Consider the following 15,543-nt stretch of genomic DNA (forward strand, 5'->3'; position numbering starts at 1 on the left):
CAAGCTTTGTTGTTCACATAAAAATATATTCTATCTGCTGAGCCATTTAGAGATCAAGTGAATTAAATACTAGAACTTGTCACTAAAAGTACTTAACCTTTTTCTAACATACAATACCTAATGTTGGTTTCACATGATTTATATTTAACGGCACAGACAATGAACTTTCAGTCATCCATATGACCATCCTTTGGTTTGACCACCTTAAAAAACCAGACGCTCCATTCTTTTATTGAAATAAAAAAGCTCCCAGATCTCGATTGAGCTCCTTTCACTGTGCCTTAGAGAAAATATCTCCAGTGGGATTTGATTATGCCAGGAATGAATTTTGTGGTTAACTGTGTCAAAAGTCTTCTTTAGGTCCAGAAATACAAACATCCATATCTCCTTGGTCCAATTATATGTCAAGTTAATGCAGTTTCTTCTACAGCCATCTCAGACACTGATGACAGATTAGATGCATGAGTTCAGGACAAACAAAAGTTCAAATAAATAGGTCACACAGAATGGTTTGATACATAGTTTATTGATTGACAGATAGCATAGAGAAGGATACAGCAGGCACAAAATACAGCACTGTGATTGACCAGTAATATTGCAAATCATATATATGGTATTATCAGTTTCTGTTTACTTCATCCATTCAGACTATTCTCTGTACTCCCTCATTCCCCAACTTAAAAAATGTTAATTTTTTGCTTTCTTGCTGGCTTCTAGGGTTACATTTTGTGGAAAAAATGTTTCACTTCTATATAAAAAAGAAAAATATAGTACATTCATTGCACATTTGGAAACAGGTTTCTTTGGAGAAGACTATATTAGTATTATTGTATGATTTAAAAGATCATACAACCTGGCCTACTATTTTACCAGTGTCTAAACACATGCATGTGCTGTAATCTTGGCTTTATAAAGACGGAGGGAGTATATTTGCTAAAGGAATACCTAATGATGCATTTCGATTACATATTAAATACACTTGGCTAGTTATTGCATTCACATGTGCTATAATCTATATTGCATTATTGCAGCAAGTGGGCCTCCATTGCTAACTCTGTTAATCCCTGCTCTTTGTGCATGTCTACCCAGCGTCCTCCTGGGGGGGCTGTTGCTCCACATCTCATATAATGTTGGCTGAAGGCGCGCACGTAATATTAACACAAATGGGGTGAAAACTACGGACTCTTAAATGTTATTGTTGCTGTTACTAGAAGACAACACATGGCTTTAAAGTGTCCCTCCACCTTTCTTCGACAGCTCCTTGGCATGTTGAGAGTGCAAAGCTGGATTAGAACCCCAAGTGACACTTTTAGACCTTTTAAGCTCTGAGTGCATCACTATTCTGTCACTGCACCACCAATCACACTAAAGACAAGCTTGCCTCTGGTGTGCAACATTATAGTTAACGCCGAATTTGGCTCGTGCCACTGGGGTTCGTCACAAACAGTCTGATTTTAACAGTGCGTGAGCCAAATTAATCCATGCTTCTACTGGACCATCAAAGAAATGAAGAGGAAGTAATGACTTATTCCTAATAAGAGCATTGTTGCTGATAACAGTCAGACAGCATGAACTTAGTCATGAGTTATTGCACTAAATATCTACAAATGACCAACAGGGAAGCCAGTCAGTCTCCCCAGAAAAACACAATTCAAACAAAGATTAGAAGAGCAGGGATTTCTAGTATTGTGCATTCAAAATAACATTTGAATGAAAGTGCATGAGTTTGTGAAAGTGCAACTAAGTGAAAAATACCCTGTCTTTGTTACAAACAGCATTTACAAGCACACAGACAGGGAAACCAGAGATGGACATGAACCTGCAGAATCTCCAGAAGGCCACCTCATTCAGCTGAGGAAACTGAGACGGATCCATCCTGGCAATCTAACACGATAAAGCAGAACGCACACTTTCTACTGACATCCACATTTAAAGACATTTCTCTGAGTGCCGTGATGACTGTGTGATTGTAATATACGACTGGAACAGGGAGTGTAAGGGGAAGGGAAAAGGATTGCCAGTCGGTCTGCTCCCTGGGTGAGCTTCTCATCCTCTGCGAAGCTCCCTAAGCTCTGCTGCCACTTTACGCAGCTCTTCCTCAATCTCCAGGAGCTCCTGGTGGTAGGAATGAAAACACATGAATAATCTCTGCAGGAGATTAAATGAACCAAGATCAAAATGTTAAGCTCTTTTTAAAACTCCAAATGGTGTAGATCAGGGGTCTACAACCTTTACAACCTAAAGAGTTATTTCTGCTTTCAGGTCAGAACAAATAAAACTTATTTAGAGCCAAAACTGTCACATAAATTTTTGGGGAAAAAGATTTGAAAAAAAAAACAGCTTATAATTTTAGATAAATATCTACTCCAGTAAATTTGGGGTCATTTTTAAAGAACCGCCAGAGAACCAGAGTACTGTTAAATATTACAACGGGTTTTCATACTTATACTGCACTGGTGAATGAAAATAAAACACAATTTAATTTAAAGTATCATTAAATAGTCAACCTGGTTGTGTGTAGCTAAGTAGTTCATGATGTGAAGATTATTTCTGAGGAAAAAGAAGTCCTGATATCATATAAAGGTCATTCTTTTTTTCCTTGTTGTTGTAATTCATTGTTAAAATAGGTCAAGATTTAGTTGTCAAGTAAACCTCTAAAGATGTGTAAAAAATTAACTTTTAGAGCAAATATATTCTGCACCTAATATAAGGAACTTGATATGTTTCACTGCTTAGGAGGTGAGATTAATAACTGCAAAGTCGAGCTCAAACCTGTCTAAATTGGGTAGATGTGTTTGCAAATCTCTGTCTCAACAATACATTTGTTATGAATATAAAATTAAAATACCTAGAGATCTATGAAGCATTAAGACCTTTAGACACATTTTCAACAATTTTTGAGCGTTTTCAGAGTGAAGTTGCTGCTGTGATAAATAAATAAATTTATCTTAAGGCTTTTTGCACATTTTTCCTGGGATGTAAATATGCTTGTCCGTGTGTGTAACAGAGTAAACATGGTGTATATTTATTTTAATTTTCCGGGTACATTGGACATTTTGCCTTTGGGATTAGCTGAAAAAGAAAAAACGTTGAACTCCATCATAGTTTGAAAGTGTAACTGATACTGTTTGCTCTAACTCACCTCCCCTTCATCTTCTTCATGATCCCCTTCATCCTCATTGTCTTCATCCTCATCCTCTCTAACAAACTCTTCCTCCTCATCATCATCCTCTCCATTTTCTTCCTCCTCCTCTTCCTCGTACCTCTCCCTCTCAAACTGCCGTGTGGCCTCATCGCTGGCTTTCTCCATCACTCTCTTCTGCAGTGGCTCCTTCAGCTCCGCTGCTTCGTTCGTCTTCTTGACTTTCCCGTCTGATTTTTCCACCTCTCCACCCTCCTTGTCTTCGCTCTTGTCATCCATACTGTCCTCTCTCTTCCCGCTTTGCGACTCCTGCTGTTCCTCCTCCTGCACCTGTTTCATCTTTCGGACAAGCTCCTCCAGCTCCTCCTGCTTCTCCTTCCTCTCCCTCTCCTGCTCTGGTTTGCTGCCGTTGCTTTGCTCCCTGAGTAGCTCCTTCAGCTCCTTCTCCACCTTCTCTTTCTCCACCATCAACTCCACTTCATTCTTCTTCCTTTCTTCCATCTTTTGATTCTCTAAGTCCTCTGCTCTTTTATCCTCTCCCTTGTTGCTCTGCTTAATCTTCTTCTCCTCCACTTCCTTTCTTAGCTCTGTTTCAGAGCCTCTCTGGTTCTCCTTCGCAGCCTTGTATCGCTTCGTTTTGAGCTCCTTCAGCAGCTCCTCTAGCTCTTCATCATTCTTCTCCTCTTCACTTTTCTTGGGGATCTCTTTGGCGAGCAGCTCCTCAAGCTCTTTGGACGTCTCCTCTTCATTGTCGTCAGTCTGTGGCTTCCTCTTGTTGTCTTCATCTTCTGTCTTTTCTCCATCACTTCTCATATCTTTCTCATCCTCCTCATCCCTCTGCTCAGACTCGACCTCGTCATCGGCCAGATTGTACTCGTCCCTCTCCTCCTTCTCCCGCTCTGCAAAAATTGAGAGACAGTGTCAGTTCCATTTTGACTTTAATAAAATCAATGAGACATAAAATTAGCACTTCCATGTTTTGCTACATTCATGAGCAGCTGTCGGTGGGAGTCTGTGCGTACCATCATCAGCTAGCTTCTGCAGCTCCCTGAGAAGACCCTGGTGTCTCTGCACCTCGTTAAGTTCCTCTGAAACAACAATGGAGCACATGAAGAAGAAGCAACAGTGCCTTGCAAAGATATTCATACTGCATGAGCCTTTTCATATTTTGTTACACGTTAGCTACAAACCTCAATGCGTTGTATTTTAATTTTTTTTTCTAATAAACACAAAGTATTACATAGTTGGGAAGTGGAACAACAAGGCTACATGGTTTTCAAAAGATTTTATAAATAAAAATCTGAAAAGTGTGGTATGCATTCAGCCCTCTTTACTCTGATTCAACCCAACATAAAATCCAGTGTTGCAAATTCCCTTTACTATCTGCTGAATTAGATTTAATCTAAGGACGTCAAAGAAGATTTTTGTGAAGTGCAGAACCATTTGTTCTGGTCTTTAAAAAAAAATCACAAGAAGAAAGTTATTGATGAAAGAAAACCATGTGAAGTTTGCCTCAATCCATGTAGGGGAAACATAAACATGTGGAAGAAAGTGTTCAAATTAGATTAGATCAACAATAAATTATTATTATTTTCTTCCACTTCAGATGTATTCACTGTTTTGCGTTGCTATAACAATATCAAAGCAAAACACACAAAAGTTCATGGTTGTAACAGGCATGCATGGAACAAAGACTGTTATTGTGTGATACATTTAGATGAGACGAACAAAACTTGACTTCAGTTTTTTTTTCCACTCTACCCAGCTCTTCAGCTGACACTGTGGAAATTGAAGAAAATACAACATGTATCTTCTACCTGCAAGATGGGATCCACACTCATGGTGCGATCCGTCTTCATTCAGTGTCTCCTGAATTATACATTCAACCTGTTGGCGAAAACAGCACAGTTAATACCTGAAGGAGAAAAGCTGAACAACAATGTAAATAAAGAAGGGTTCTTTCTGACCTTGGCATCATTAAGGGGTGAGGTAACTGGTCGGCTTCCCACTGCGAAACCAGAGCAAACAAAGCAGGAACAGAGACCAAGATTGAACGTTAAATACAAGAAATATCAACAATCATTTAGTAATCCCAACACCTAACAGCGCCGCAGCTGAGCGACTGCATGTCTTTAATCCTGCACGGGCGTGGGCAGAGCTGTTCCCTCATTACGGTGAGTGCAGTTACCCCAGTGAAGCAACACTGCAAAGGAGCTTAACTTTGCGTTCCTCTCGCTCCGAGATGAAGGCGGCTTTAGCTCACAGGTTGTTTTCCCACCAGAGCTAAATCAGTGACCAACTACCCGTACCATTAAGGGCACACTAAGCAGTTCCCTCTGTGCCTTTTCTCAAAGGAAGACAAGTTAACCAAAACATGAACTTTAATACAAGGTGAAAAGACTCAAAACACATCCAAGGCTTACATACTTGGTCCAAAAAAGCCCAACTTTCCAAGATTTCTTTTGAGTCTTTCTACTACCACTCAACATTGTGCCTAAAAAGTCCAGAAAAAAAAGAAATCTTACAACAGATAAACAGTAGCAGAAGGTGAAGTCTGAAGTTAATTTTTAGCTGACAGCACTTTGAAAATCACACCGTTCTTAAAATTGAAATTTATATGTATCAAATAACTAACTTTTGTATTTTTTAAAATAAATCAAGCCAAGTAAATCTAGTAACAAAGTGCTTAATCATTGAATTTCAAACTGGTTCTTTGTTATCTCTAACAGATCACAGTTTAAAATTCAATGTTCAGGCACTCTGTAACTAGTTTTATTCAAACATTTTACTGAGTGAAATAGCTTTACAGGAAAGGTGGCGGTCAAGATGGCGGTCGACCGTGGGGAACATTTAGAAGCCTGGTAAATTTGCTGGCCACTATTTTCTTCCTCAGTCCTGCTAGTAAATTTCAAAGTTCTTCTAATATTAATTATGTTATTTATCTAATATAAACATTTAGAAAGATTAAAAACAATCAATGATTACCCGTGATTCTCAATATTGTGTTAGTTGTGTCAAACCAGGAATATGAACCTGAATGTTTTAGGTACATAATAATAAAAATGCTAATATGAGAACAGCCTCAATAGGAGTCATTTCTAATGTAAACACTTGCATTAAAATTTTGAGCTCCTCTCAGTCTTAATGTATTTTACAACAAAAAATTATGGAATCAATATTTTGGTCTAAACTAACTAATCATTCTGCAACAGATTTTCCCAGAAATATTGTTAAAATATGTTGTTCTTGTGAAACCAATATTGTCACACTATTACCTACTGCTTCCTTAACCTTCAATGCTTAGCCGGTCCATGGCATAGGCAAACTAGGCAGCTGCGCAGATTCTCAAGGCCAGAAGATGGCCCTCGAGAACGCTAAACGTCTCAAAAGGTCTACAGATGTCAAAAGTATCAATTTATAGTTATGATGCAGAAGCTTGCATTTAAATTGGCTTTAAGGTACATTAAGAACAGATTTAAAGAATTTAGCATTTAGGATTTTAACATAAACCTACAGAGGAAAGTATTTACTGTATTGACAGATTTGTTTGTCTTCCTTATTTCATCTGGTAGTACATGTTTACTGCTTGTTTCTGTGCTGGATGTACATCTAATGTACATTTTTACTGAAAATGAATCAATCAATACATGTTTACCAGTAACCTCTCTCACCCTCTCAAAACAAATAAAGCCTGAAGAATTCAAAAGGGATATAAGTGGTGGTGCGGTGACTGATGGGTTTAACTGGAAATGGGGCCCCAAATCTGCTTGGGGCCAATAAGATCTCAGGGTGTTCGTATTTGTTTTAATCACAAATAAATTAAATAGATGAATCCGATTCTAATATGTCTGTTTAGGTATTTTTATTCTTTATTTCTTCATAAAATCGCGTAATTTTGAATAAAAATATTAATTAAACGTGATGTAAATGAACGTAAGCTCGCTTCAGGCTCATTTTGTTGGTTATATTTCAACATGTTTAATTAGCGCACTCCGAAGGTGGACTGCTAAGGCGCTGGCACGTGTTGCTGCAGCACGCGCACCTGCGTGGCTTTAATTGGCTCTTTAAATGTGCGGGTGAGCTTAGGCGACTGCGTTTTATCTATTTAACGTTACCGTCCCAGCAGCCGGTGGTCGTTCAGTGACACACACTGAAACAGAAGGTTAGATGTGTTCATACCGGGTTATGTAACGTCGCTCGTTAAGCGCATTAACTCTAAACCCTCCAGGGTTTTCGTCAATAGGTGGGCGAACCTGGTTTCTCCTCGTTCAATAAACAACATTTCTCTGTTTCTAGCTCTTGTCGGCAACAGCTGAGCTGATGCAGCACTGCAGCAGAGTGAGAAACAGGAGGCTTTTATCCAGAGATATCAGCCTATACCCGCCTTTCCAGCCTCACCGCCTCCTCACGCAGAGATGTACATAAACACGGAGCGGCTTGTAAATGTGATGGTCGCCTACCTCCGACAGCAGCCCAGAGAAAAATCGCGGTTATCAGAATTCCCATAGGATCCGTGAGAGGAGTATCCTGCAGGAGATAACCTTGAAAATGCAGGGCTGGCTCTTCCTCCCACACCCGCTGAGTGTGAGGTGGAGCCGAGTAGGTGTGTGTGTGTGTGTGTGTATGTGTGTCAGGTGACCGAGCCCAGCCAGATCAGAGCCTAGCACTGTTGCCAGGAGGTCAAGTGTTGCTCTGCTGTCAGGGTCTCAACAACAGACCTACACACCATACTGTAAAAAAAAAAAAAAAAAAATCTTATACAGTTCAATGCCCAAACAAGCACATCTTCATCCTGTTGGCTCCTTTTATATTCTGCACAAACTATAAAATAAATCATTACAGTATTGGTCTGGAAATATGACCAATTACTCTTTCGTTATTTAGACTAGTTAATCTCTGGAAAAGATTTGTAAAAAGTCTTTAATTTTACACAAAATTACTCTAAATTCTTTTAAACAACTAAAATGTCTTACAGCAATGTTATTGAAGCATTTTTTTTTACTTGCACTTTGCTTTTTAAGTTTGGTAAAAAAAAAAAAAGAGCCCACTAAACTTCTACTCTTCAAAAAGAAATATAAACAATTCACAATGCACGTATGATTTATTTCATTTTATTAAAAAGGACATACAGCATTTCCACTATTAATATTCAGCAGCACTGCCCTGTTTCACGAGAAAGAGGTTGTGTTCAAGTTTTTCTCTCGGTTTGTGTGGAGAAGCGCCCTCTGGTTGGGTTTTCATCTGGGATTAGGACCAGGCCTGGGTGGCCGACTGTGCTGGTTGGGTCCAATGTATTTCAGAGGAGTGTGCTTTGGCTGCTCTATCACGTCCAGACCCAGATAAGGCTGCAGAGCTTGAGGAACACACACGGTTCCATTCTGAAGACATACAGTCACCAAGTCAGTTACTAAAAAACTGAAGATGGAGGAAAAGATTTGCATGCATAGGACAAAAGATAAGAGTTTGTACAGAACACTATTTTCATAAGCCGTAAACAAACTGCGCAAAAAAAGTATTCACATGCTTTGAACATTGCTGCATTCTGTTACAGCTACAAAATGTATTTCATTAGGAATATATGTGATAAACCAACACAAATTTGTGCAGAATTATGACAGAGCAAAATGATCCATGGTTTTCCAAATTATTTTTAAAAGATTTAAATAGTGTAGTGTTTGCCTTTTTATTTAGTAATATTTTTCCTGTATGGAGAAGCAGATCTCATTTAAAGTTTTTCACATCAGTGTTTACTAATGCCAATTGCTTTTAAAATTGATAAAAGTTAATGTGAAATGTTTTATTTCTCATCTGTTTTTTACACTTTCACAAAGGTTTTTTCTTACATAAAACTTGAGACTAAAAGTGATATTTGAAATGCATTACATTTTAAGCAATAACATGTTTTATTAGCATTTTTCTTTGATATGTTTGTTTTACTAGCTTAAGTGCAGAACAGGGCAATTTTTTATTCAATTACTCGATTAATCGTCAAAAATAATCAACAAATTACTCGATCACTAAAATAACCGTTTACAGCAGCGCTAGTAGTAACAAACAGTACTTTTCAGAAGCTGTATGACTTTAAATCCCAATAAAATAGCTTTTAAATTGATTTTATTTGTAATGTATGTGACTTAAGAGATTTTCTGATCACTAGTTTAGTCATAAAAGCACACAGAAATTTTTATTTTATTTTTTTACATTTTCCATTCAAACACTGGAAATCTGATTCTGCATTCCAGGCTTTCCCACTTCTATCATGTAAGCGGTTTGTGCCTTACTTTGGTCTGATGAGTCTCCAGGATGGAAATAATCATTCGAGGAATTGCACACGCTGTAGCATTCACCTAGGTTGAAGAGAAATAATAGACTGTAGATTTATGGTCTAATGTGGAGCAGCAGGAGCGTACTGTGGTCTGCAGCCTTACTGTGTGGGCATACTGCAGACTGCCGTCCTCCCTCTCATACAGGATGTTGAGGCGTCTGCTCTGATAATCTGTACAGTTGGACGCGCTGGAAACCTGATACACAAGAGAGAGCTCTTCAGAAATCAACCTTATCAGTCGTTCAAAGCAACAGCTGCTTGTTTTTAGCTCGGCAGATCTGATTAAAAGATGTCTGGCGTATCTGGACTGTTTAGGGAAAGTAATGACGCTTACTTCTCCGTAGCTGTTCCTCCCTGGCATCCACGCTTCGATGTCATACTTCCTGTAGGCGGGGAGGCCCAGCTCCTCAGTGGGCATGTCCAGCACTCTGAAATCAAACCAATGACAGCAATATCAACGAATGTACTCATGACTCAAATAGATGTCTCCAACAACACTGAGCTGAATTATCAAGTCAAATCAAAGTAGAGAGTAGAGAGTCTTTAGAAAGGTATGATAATTCTATGATAGCTTTAGTCACATTATTAGACACTGACATAATGTTTGGATAACAGGAAACATGTAGGAAAGACTGGAGGATCTAATGAAGTGATACCTAAAGTGTGGGGGGCGCAGTGCCATTGCAGGTGGGAAAGTGGTATGGATGAATGAAAAAAAAAAAAAAACAGTTACACAAAAGTGTTTCACTGTAAAATGGTTTGTAGAGTGTTTTGTTGCAACCAGAAGTGTGAAAAAAACTACAGTGGAGTTTGAAAACAAAATACGTGTACAGGTTTATGTCTAGTTGAACGATGTGTGAGTCCAGCTGATTTTTTTTTTTTTTTTTACTTTTTTGGGGATTTTATTGTAATCCATAGGGGGGCCCAGGAAATCTTTGGGAACCACTGGTTTAATGAGTTATCTAATGAGTATGTTTTGTACATATGCAGTGTGTGGTAATTTCTTTCACTTTCAGGTATTGATGTTAACTTGGATATCAGACTGGAACACAGGATCAGTGATCGCCTAATGTTAAATCTAATAAATAAGAAAAATTTTGATTATGACATTCCAACTTTTAACCTTAAATAACTTAATGTGGATCACCAGTAAAATCTGTTATTTATTAACCCAGTTAATTGCAGTGCAGTTAGAATGGATTTAGTATGTTTTATAACTTGTTAAGATGATTTTTTTCAGGTAAGGTTCCGAAGAAAATAATTTTGTCAAACTCAATATTTTTGTTGCATCTTATTTGTGATCTCAGATCATCTCTGATGCTGCACAGTTGTTTGTTTCCTCACCTGTAGTGAAGCTCCAGCGCAGAAAACATCTCCTTCTGCAAGGAGACGAACTCCTCCAGCAGCTGTGAGCTCTCCTGTCCTGTCTCATTAGCCGTCACTCCAAACATCTCAACCTGAAGCAAAACACGAGGGGACAATAACAGAGCTTTTAAGATTAATAAGATGAATCTGTTTCAATTGGATTTTTTCATCTCGCCATCATTTAAAGTCTTTCCCCAGGTGAGACCTCCTTGGTGTTTGACCTTATTGAAGTGATGAACTCTGTAAAGTCCCCACGTCTCTCTGCCGGTGTCCGTCTCGGCTCTGTAGCAGGTGCTGCTGCACACCGTCCTGCAGTGAGAGACGACACGCTGCCACGGTTACAGATAGGAGTCGCTCCAGGATGATGAAGGATGAAGGAGTGAGGAGAGCTTCTAACCTGACTGGCAGGTCCTTCCAGTTTACTGCATGATCCATGAAATAACCTGTGGAAATACAAATAAAAATGAAGCACACAACACTGATTTATGCACAAACCTTCTTCTAGCAGTAAGGGGAAGGCAAATATTCAGTATTTATTAACAGCTTTTCTTTAAAGAGCTATAGTGTTTATTCAATAGCATGAGGAACAGAGGTGTGTGTAGTGACAATGTAAAGGTGAGCAAAGCCTCACCTGCCACCCCGACCTCGCCTGTCCCAGCCAGGTTGAGGTCTGGGAAACGTGCCGGGTCCAGGGAGTAGACCTGAGAGAGGTGGGCATTCGGCTGCATCCCACAGCCCTCCTGGGGACAATGACAGGAGAGGATAGGAGACATTACTGAAATCCTGGACAGAAAACCAAAGCAGGCTGGACAAAAAAACATTTTACAGAGAACACAGTTTCAAACATTCTGCTTTTGATTACAGAAACAAGATGGCATGATGGACTAATCAGCATGTCTTGAACATAAACGTGTAAAGCTCAGCCCTTTCTGTTTGATTGATTTTTTCTATTAACCGATTGATAATTGAATAGAAGAAAAGATGCTTAGTAGCAGATTTTTTTGTTTACAAACTTCGGACCAGGTGAAACTAAAACTAGGCCACTTGAAAAGTTCTGGGTCAAACACGCTTAACCTCTCAATGTAGAAATTCTGCAGATGTAAAATGTGTAAACGTAAAATTTAATGACTTGTTTTCAGCTGCTCTCTATACAAACTAATCCAAAGTTTATGTGTATAAATCAAAATAAAGCACAAGCTGACTCTAAATCTTTCAAGTAAAAAGCAAGACTATAAAAGTACTTTGAGTGATTTGTAATTGACTTAAATTATATGAAGAAATAATAAAACAGTTTGCAAAACAAGTCACATGACAGACAGGTAGAAAGTTGCTGCAGCCAAGACAGTCTCTCTTTTGCTGCGAACATTCTTGGAAAATTGGTAGGAAAGACTCAGATTCACTAAGTCCACAAAATGAAGTGTTCGGCCCATGAAACTGTTTTCAAATCCTGCAAAGAAAAATAGGTTAAGACCTTAAAAAATGGCTTTGTACGACTAGCTAGCTGGAGCTCAATCTGACAAGCATTAAATCTGACAAGCATTTAATTCACCTTATATTCCGGACTATAGAGCGCACCTCACTATAAGCCACACCCACAAAGTTAAAAAACAAACAAACTGGAAACGTACATATATAAGCCGCACCGAGCTATAAGCCGCTGGTATCTCCGCCGCTCTCGGTTTTCCACAAGGACGCAAATAAATCTATTATTAAGAACGCAGCCCTGTGTCACCAACGCCGAACCATGGATTTGTTCACACCGAGCTTACATGCAGCGGCTCTTTTTTCCCTCCCGCACTGCCAGATCGATAGCCCTCAACTTCAAAGCTGCATCATATGAACTTCTTTGTGTGATTTCCATGATGAGGGGGTAGGAGTTTGAAAACATTTCTCCGTCGTGCTGCTAGCATGTGCTTGTTCTAAATAAAAATCAGCACTTTCTTCTTTGCTTTCCAATTTTGACTTCCAATGGTTCACTTCCTGCTAAAGAGCCCCCTGGCGGTTGAAGAAAAATCCACAGAAAAGCCGCACCAAAGTAGAGGCGTATTGTCCGAAAAATACGGTAAGCCCATACTGCGGGCATTCAGTAAGATTTTACTACTGCAGCTGACAGATGTGATACTCACAAACACCACCGCCTTCAGCATGTCCGGCACAATCATGGGAACGAAGCCCTGCAGCAGAGGAAGAAAACTCAACTGTCAGTGTTTTTCTGTCTGAGGACAATGACTTTACTCGTTTTGCATTCATTGCAGAAGATTTTTCCAAACCACAATCATACCCGTCGCTGCAACGTGTCGAGAGCAAAGTTCTGGAGTGCAATTTGAAGTTTGGCTCCCACTCCTCTCAAATAGTAGGACCGATGGCCAGAGACGTGAGACAAATGCCTGCAGCAGATGACAGACAGACTATGAACACTCTCATTGTGCTACACAAGTATTGAGCACATTGGGTGAATTTCAGCCTACCTCTGCCTGATGAGGCCCAACGCCTCACCGAGCTCTACGTGGCCTCTAGGCTTAAAGTCAAATTCTGCAAACAAAGCAAGACCGTTTTCTTTGGTAAGCATGACAATAAACCCTTTAAAGCCGTTTTTAATTTACTATTAACATCACTCACCTGCTTTCTTTCCAACCAACTCCACCACCCTAGCCTGGCTCTCATCTCCAACTGGCTTAACAAAAACAAGGCGAAAAGGGAAACTTCACTTCCACAACTTCTGCTGCACACCAAAACCTCATTAGAAACGCTTGGGATTAGTTCATTGAGTTCTCACCACATCAGGGTGTGTGTTGTTGGGCAGTCGGAGCGAGTGGCTGTAATGCTCCTGCTCCAGTTCGGTGTCTCTAAGGTAGAGCTGGTTCAGTCTGTTGCGGATGTCGCGGCCCTTCTGCAGGGCCTGGGTGTACTCTGGAAGCTGCAGCAGAAACAACTTAGTCAGACACAAAAGATGCAACACATTCAACCTCACCTGGTCATTTGGAGTACAGTAACCAAAAGAGAAATTGGGTACTGAGGCTGCACTTACATTAGCGAGGACCTTCTTGTCTTTTTGGTTCTGTGGAAATAATTATAAGAACATTTAGAAACAGCTTTACAATACGGGTTCCATTAAAGATTGTTTTAAATGGATAAAGAAAGCAGGCATATTCTGCTGATTTTTCATCTAACTACTTAAGCATATTTTACACAATATTAGCAATACATAAGAAAATGCAAATAGCCATTTTTGCTTGACTTAACATCAATAAAGTATAGGGTTAATCTTTTGATGATTTTTCGTGATTACCAATTAAGGACTGGATAGCAAAAACTACATAATAGGAGATTTATTTTTATTATTATTTTATTTTATTTTTTAACCAGGTGAAGCTAAAACTGTGCCACTTGAGGCGTTCTGCACAGAACATATTTACACGCAAAAAAGGTTTTGCATTTTAATGTGTATTCTTGGTGAATTGTTGCTCTTACAGAGTTGTTCTTTTAGCAAATTGTATATTTTAAATTCTATATATTAAAGTTAGCAATTAATCGATTGCTTAATTAGTTGAAGATTATTTCAATAATCAATTCATCACCATTAATCCAATTGAGTGTCTTAGCCATAAACTTGTCATTTCTTTGCTTTATCTTGTCGCATTAAGTCCTACTGAATCAGATCAGAGCATATATTTGAAGATTTGTGGATTACATTTTTAACTGGTGCAAAATAAATCTCACCACAAGAGTTCTGACTGTCTCACTGATGCATCTCTTCTCCTCTTCCAACTCAAGGATTTCTGTCCTCACAGCTTGGAGCTCCTGCCACACTCTCACCTGAAGCAATATAAGCACGAGGTGAAAGGTCAGTCAGTGTCCTCTAAACAAAGCTACTTTCTGCACAAGAAGACATTATGACAGTTTGAATGCCTTACAATTTTCCTGACATCGTCCCCTCGCAGGTCGCCCTTCCTGTTCTCCACATTAGCGATGACTTTGTCGGTCTCCTCACACACCGCTCCCATGTCCAGCTCGGGCTTGTCGCTGTAGCCTTCACGGACATGCTCGTACAGACTGCTGCGGACTCCATGCCGGAGGCGACGCGGGACAACACCGCAGGCCCTCCGCCTGGAGAACAACTGTCTGCTTATCGGTTGTAACACTGTCAGAGCGACGCCTCTAACTCTTGAAACCATACTGATGCAGGTCGCCATGTTTCTCATGCTGCATTCAAGGAACCCCGGAATATTTAGTTTCATTCACATCACTTGAGAATCCCGCTGAACGTTTTAGCACTTATGTTATTGAGTTCGTATAAGGATGAAGTAAAGCGGAATAAATTAAAATTCAAAATTTACATTGCTTTCTTTATTTTATTTCTATATTAGAGAGCATTGAGGTTGCGTATTAATTGACATTCAAAGCCCATAAACAATTAGCTAGATAAATAACTTAATACATATAGCCTATAAAAGACAAAAAAATTAAAAGACAAAACAGGAGCCAAGGGTTTTCACATGACAAATTTCTGATCACACATAAGTTGGACATGAAAGCTTACACCTGGTTTATACAGGTCTAAGAAAGCTGCTTTTATGCAAAAGGATCAAATATAAATATTTCTACTTCTTTAAGTTTACGTGAGGAAATTAATATTTTTTAATTGTTTGCAATTTTAATGCATGTGAGCTCAGTATTTAAAAGTTTCTATCCTTCTACTTTTAGCTGTGAC

General features: G+C 39.2%; 2 protein-coding genes across 3 annotated transcripts; both read right to left on the bottom strand.

Annotated features, from left to right (window-relative positions):
- Positions 1-507: 507 nt before the first annotated feature.
- On the bottom strand, positions 508-7,763 carry LOC116708030 (cilia- and flagella-associated protein 251). Its single transcript, XM_032545785.1, has 6 exons — positions 7,603-7,763; positions 5,110-5,150; positions 4,960-5,029; positions 4,165-4,230; positions 3,143-4,041; positions 508-2,115 (listed from the first exon to the last, which is right to left on the bottom strand). The coding sequence occupies exons 1-6, from the start codon at positions 7,646-7,648 to the stop codon at positions 2,047-2,049; spliced, it is 1,191 nt and encodes a 396-aa protein (XP_032401676.1). The 5' UTR covers positions 7,649-7,763; the 3' UTR covers positions 508-2,046.
- Positions 7,764-8,224: 461 nt separating this feature from the next.
- sars2 (seryl-tRNA synthetase 2, mitochondrial) lies at positions 8,225-15,085 on the bottom strand. Of its 2 annotated transcripts, XM_032545784.1 has the most exons (16): positions 14,747-15,085; positions 14,553-14,648; positions 13,861-13,890; positions 13,609-13,749; positions 13,452-13,506; positions 13,301-13,364; positions 13,114-13,219; positions 12,959-13,006; positions 11,464-11,572; positions 11,230-11,275; positions 11,054-11,141; positions 10,812-10,924; positions 9,802-9,895; positions 9,571-9,663; positions 9,424-9,489; positions 8,225-8,520 (listed from the first exon to the last, which is right to left on the bottom strand). In XM_032545784.1, exons 1-16 carry the CDS (start codon positions 15,068-15,070, stop codon positions 8,380-8,382), a joined length of 1,614 nt encoding a protein of 537 aa, XP_032401675.1. In that variant the 5' UTR covers positions 15,071-15,085; the 3' UTR covers positions 8,225-8,379. The 2 variants fall into 2 exon arrangements, with proteins under 2 accessions (XP_032401675.1, XP_032401674.1); XM_032545783.1 differs by having other exon boundaries at positions 9,571-9,895; positions 14,747-15,055.
- Positions 15,086-15,543: the final 458 nt, after the last annotated feature.

Source organism: Xiphophorus hellerii, chromosome 18 (assembly GCF_003331165.1).
Source record: "Xiphophorus hellerii strain 12219 chromosome 18, Xiphophorus_hellerii-4.1, whole genome shotgun sequence".
NCBI classification, from domain to species: domain Eukaryota; kingdom Metazoa; phylum Chordata; class Actinopteri; order Cyprinodontiformes; family Poeciliidae; genus Xiphophorus; species Xiphophorus hellerii.

What these genes read in the sequence shown, in the direction of transcription:
- sars2 (XM_032545783.1), bottom strand. Translation starts at nt 15,034, where the DNA reads ATGAGAAACATGGCGACCTGCATCAGTATGGTTTCAAGAGTTAGAGGC. An exon ending in TGCTGAAGGCGGTGGTGTTT is followed by an intron (nt 11,573 to 12,958) that starts GTGAGTATCACA and finishes CATTGTCCCCAG; the next exon opens with GAGGGCTGTGGGATGCAGCC. An exon ending in TGGAGACTCATCAGACCAAA is followed by an intron (nt 8,521 to 9,423) that starts GTAAGGCACAAA and finishes GTATGTCTTCAG; the next exon opens with AATGGAACCGTGTGTGTTCC.
- LOC116708030 (XM_032545785.1), bottom strand. Translation starts at nt 7,648, where the DNA reads ATGGGAATTCTGATAACCGCGATTTTTCTCTGGGCTGCTGTCGGAG. An exon ending in CACCCCTTAATGATGCCAAG is followed by an intron (nt 5,030 to 5,109) that starts GTCAGAAAGAAC and finishes TTTCGCCAACAG; the next exon opens with GTTGAATGTATAATTCAGGA. An exon ending in ATGAAGAAGATGAAGGGGAG is followed by an intron (nt 2,116 to 3,142) that starts GTGAGTTAGAGC and finishes TCCTACCACCAG; the next exon opens with GAGCTCCTGGAGATTGAGGA.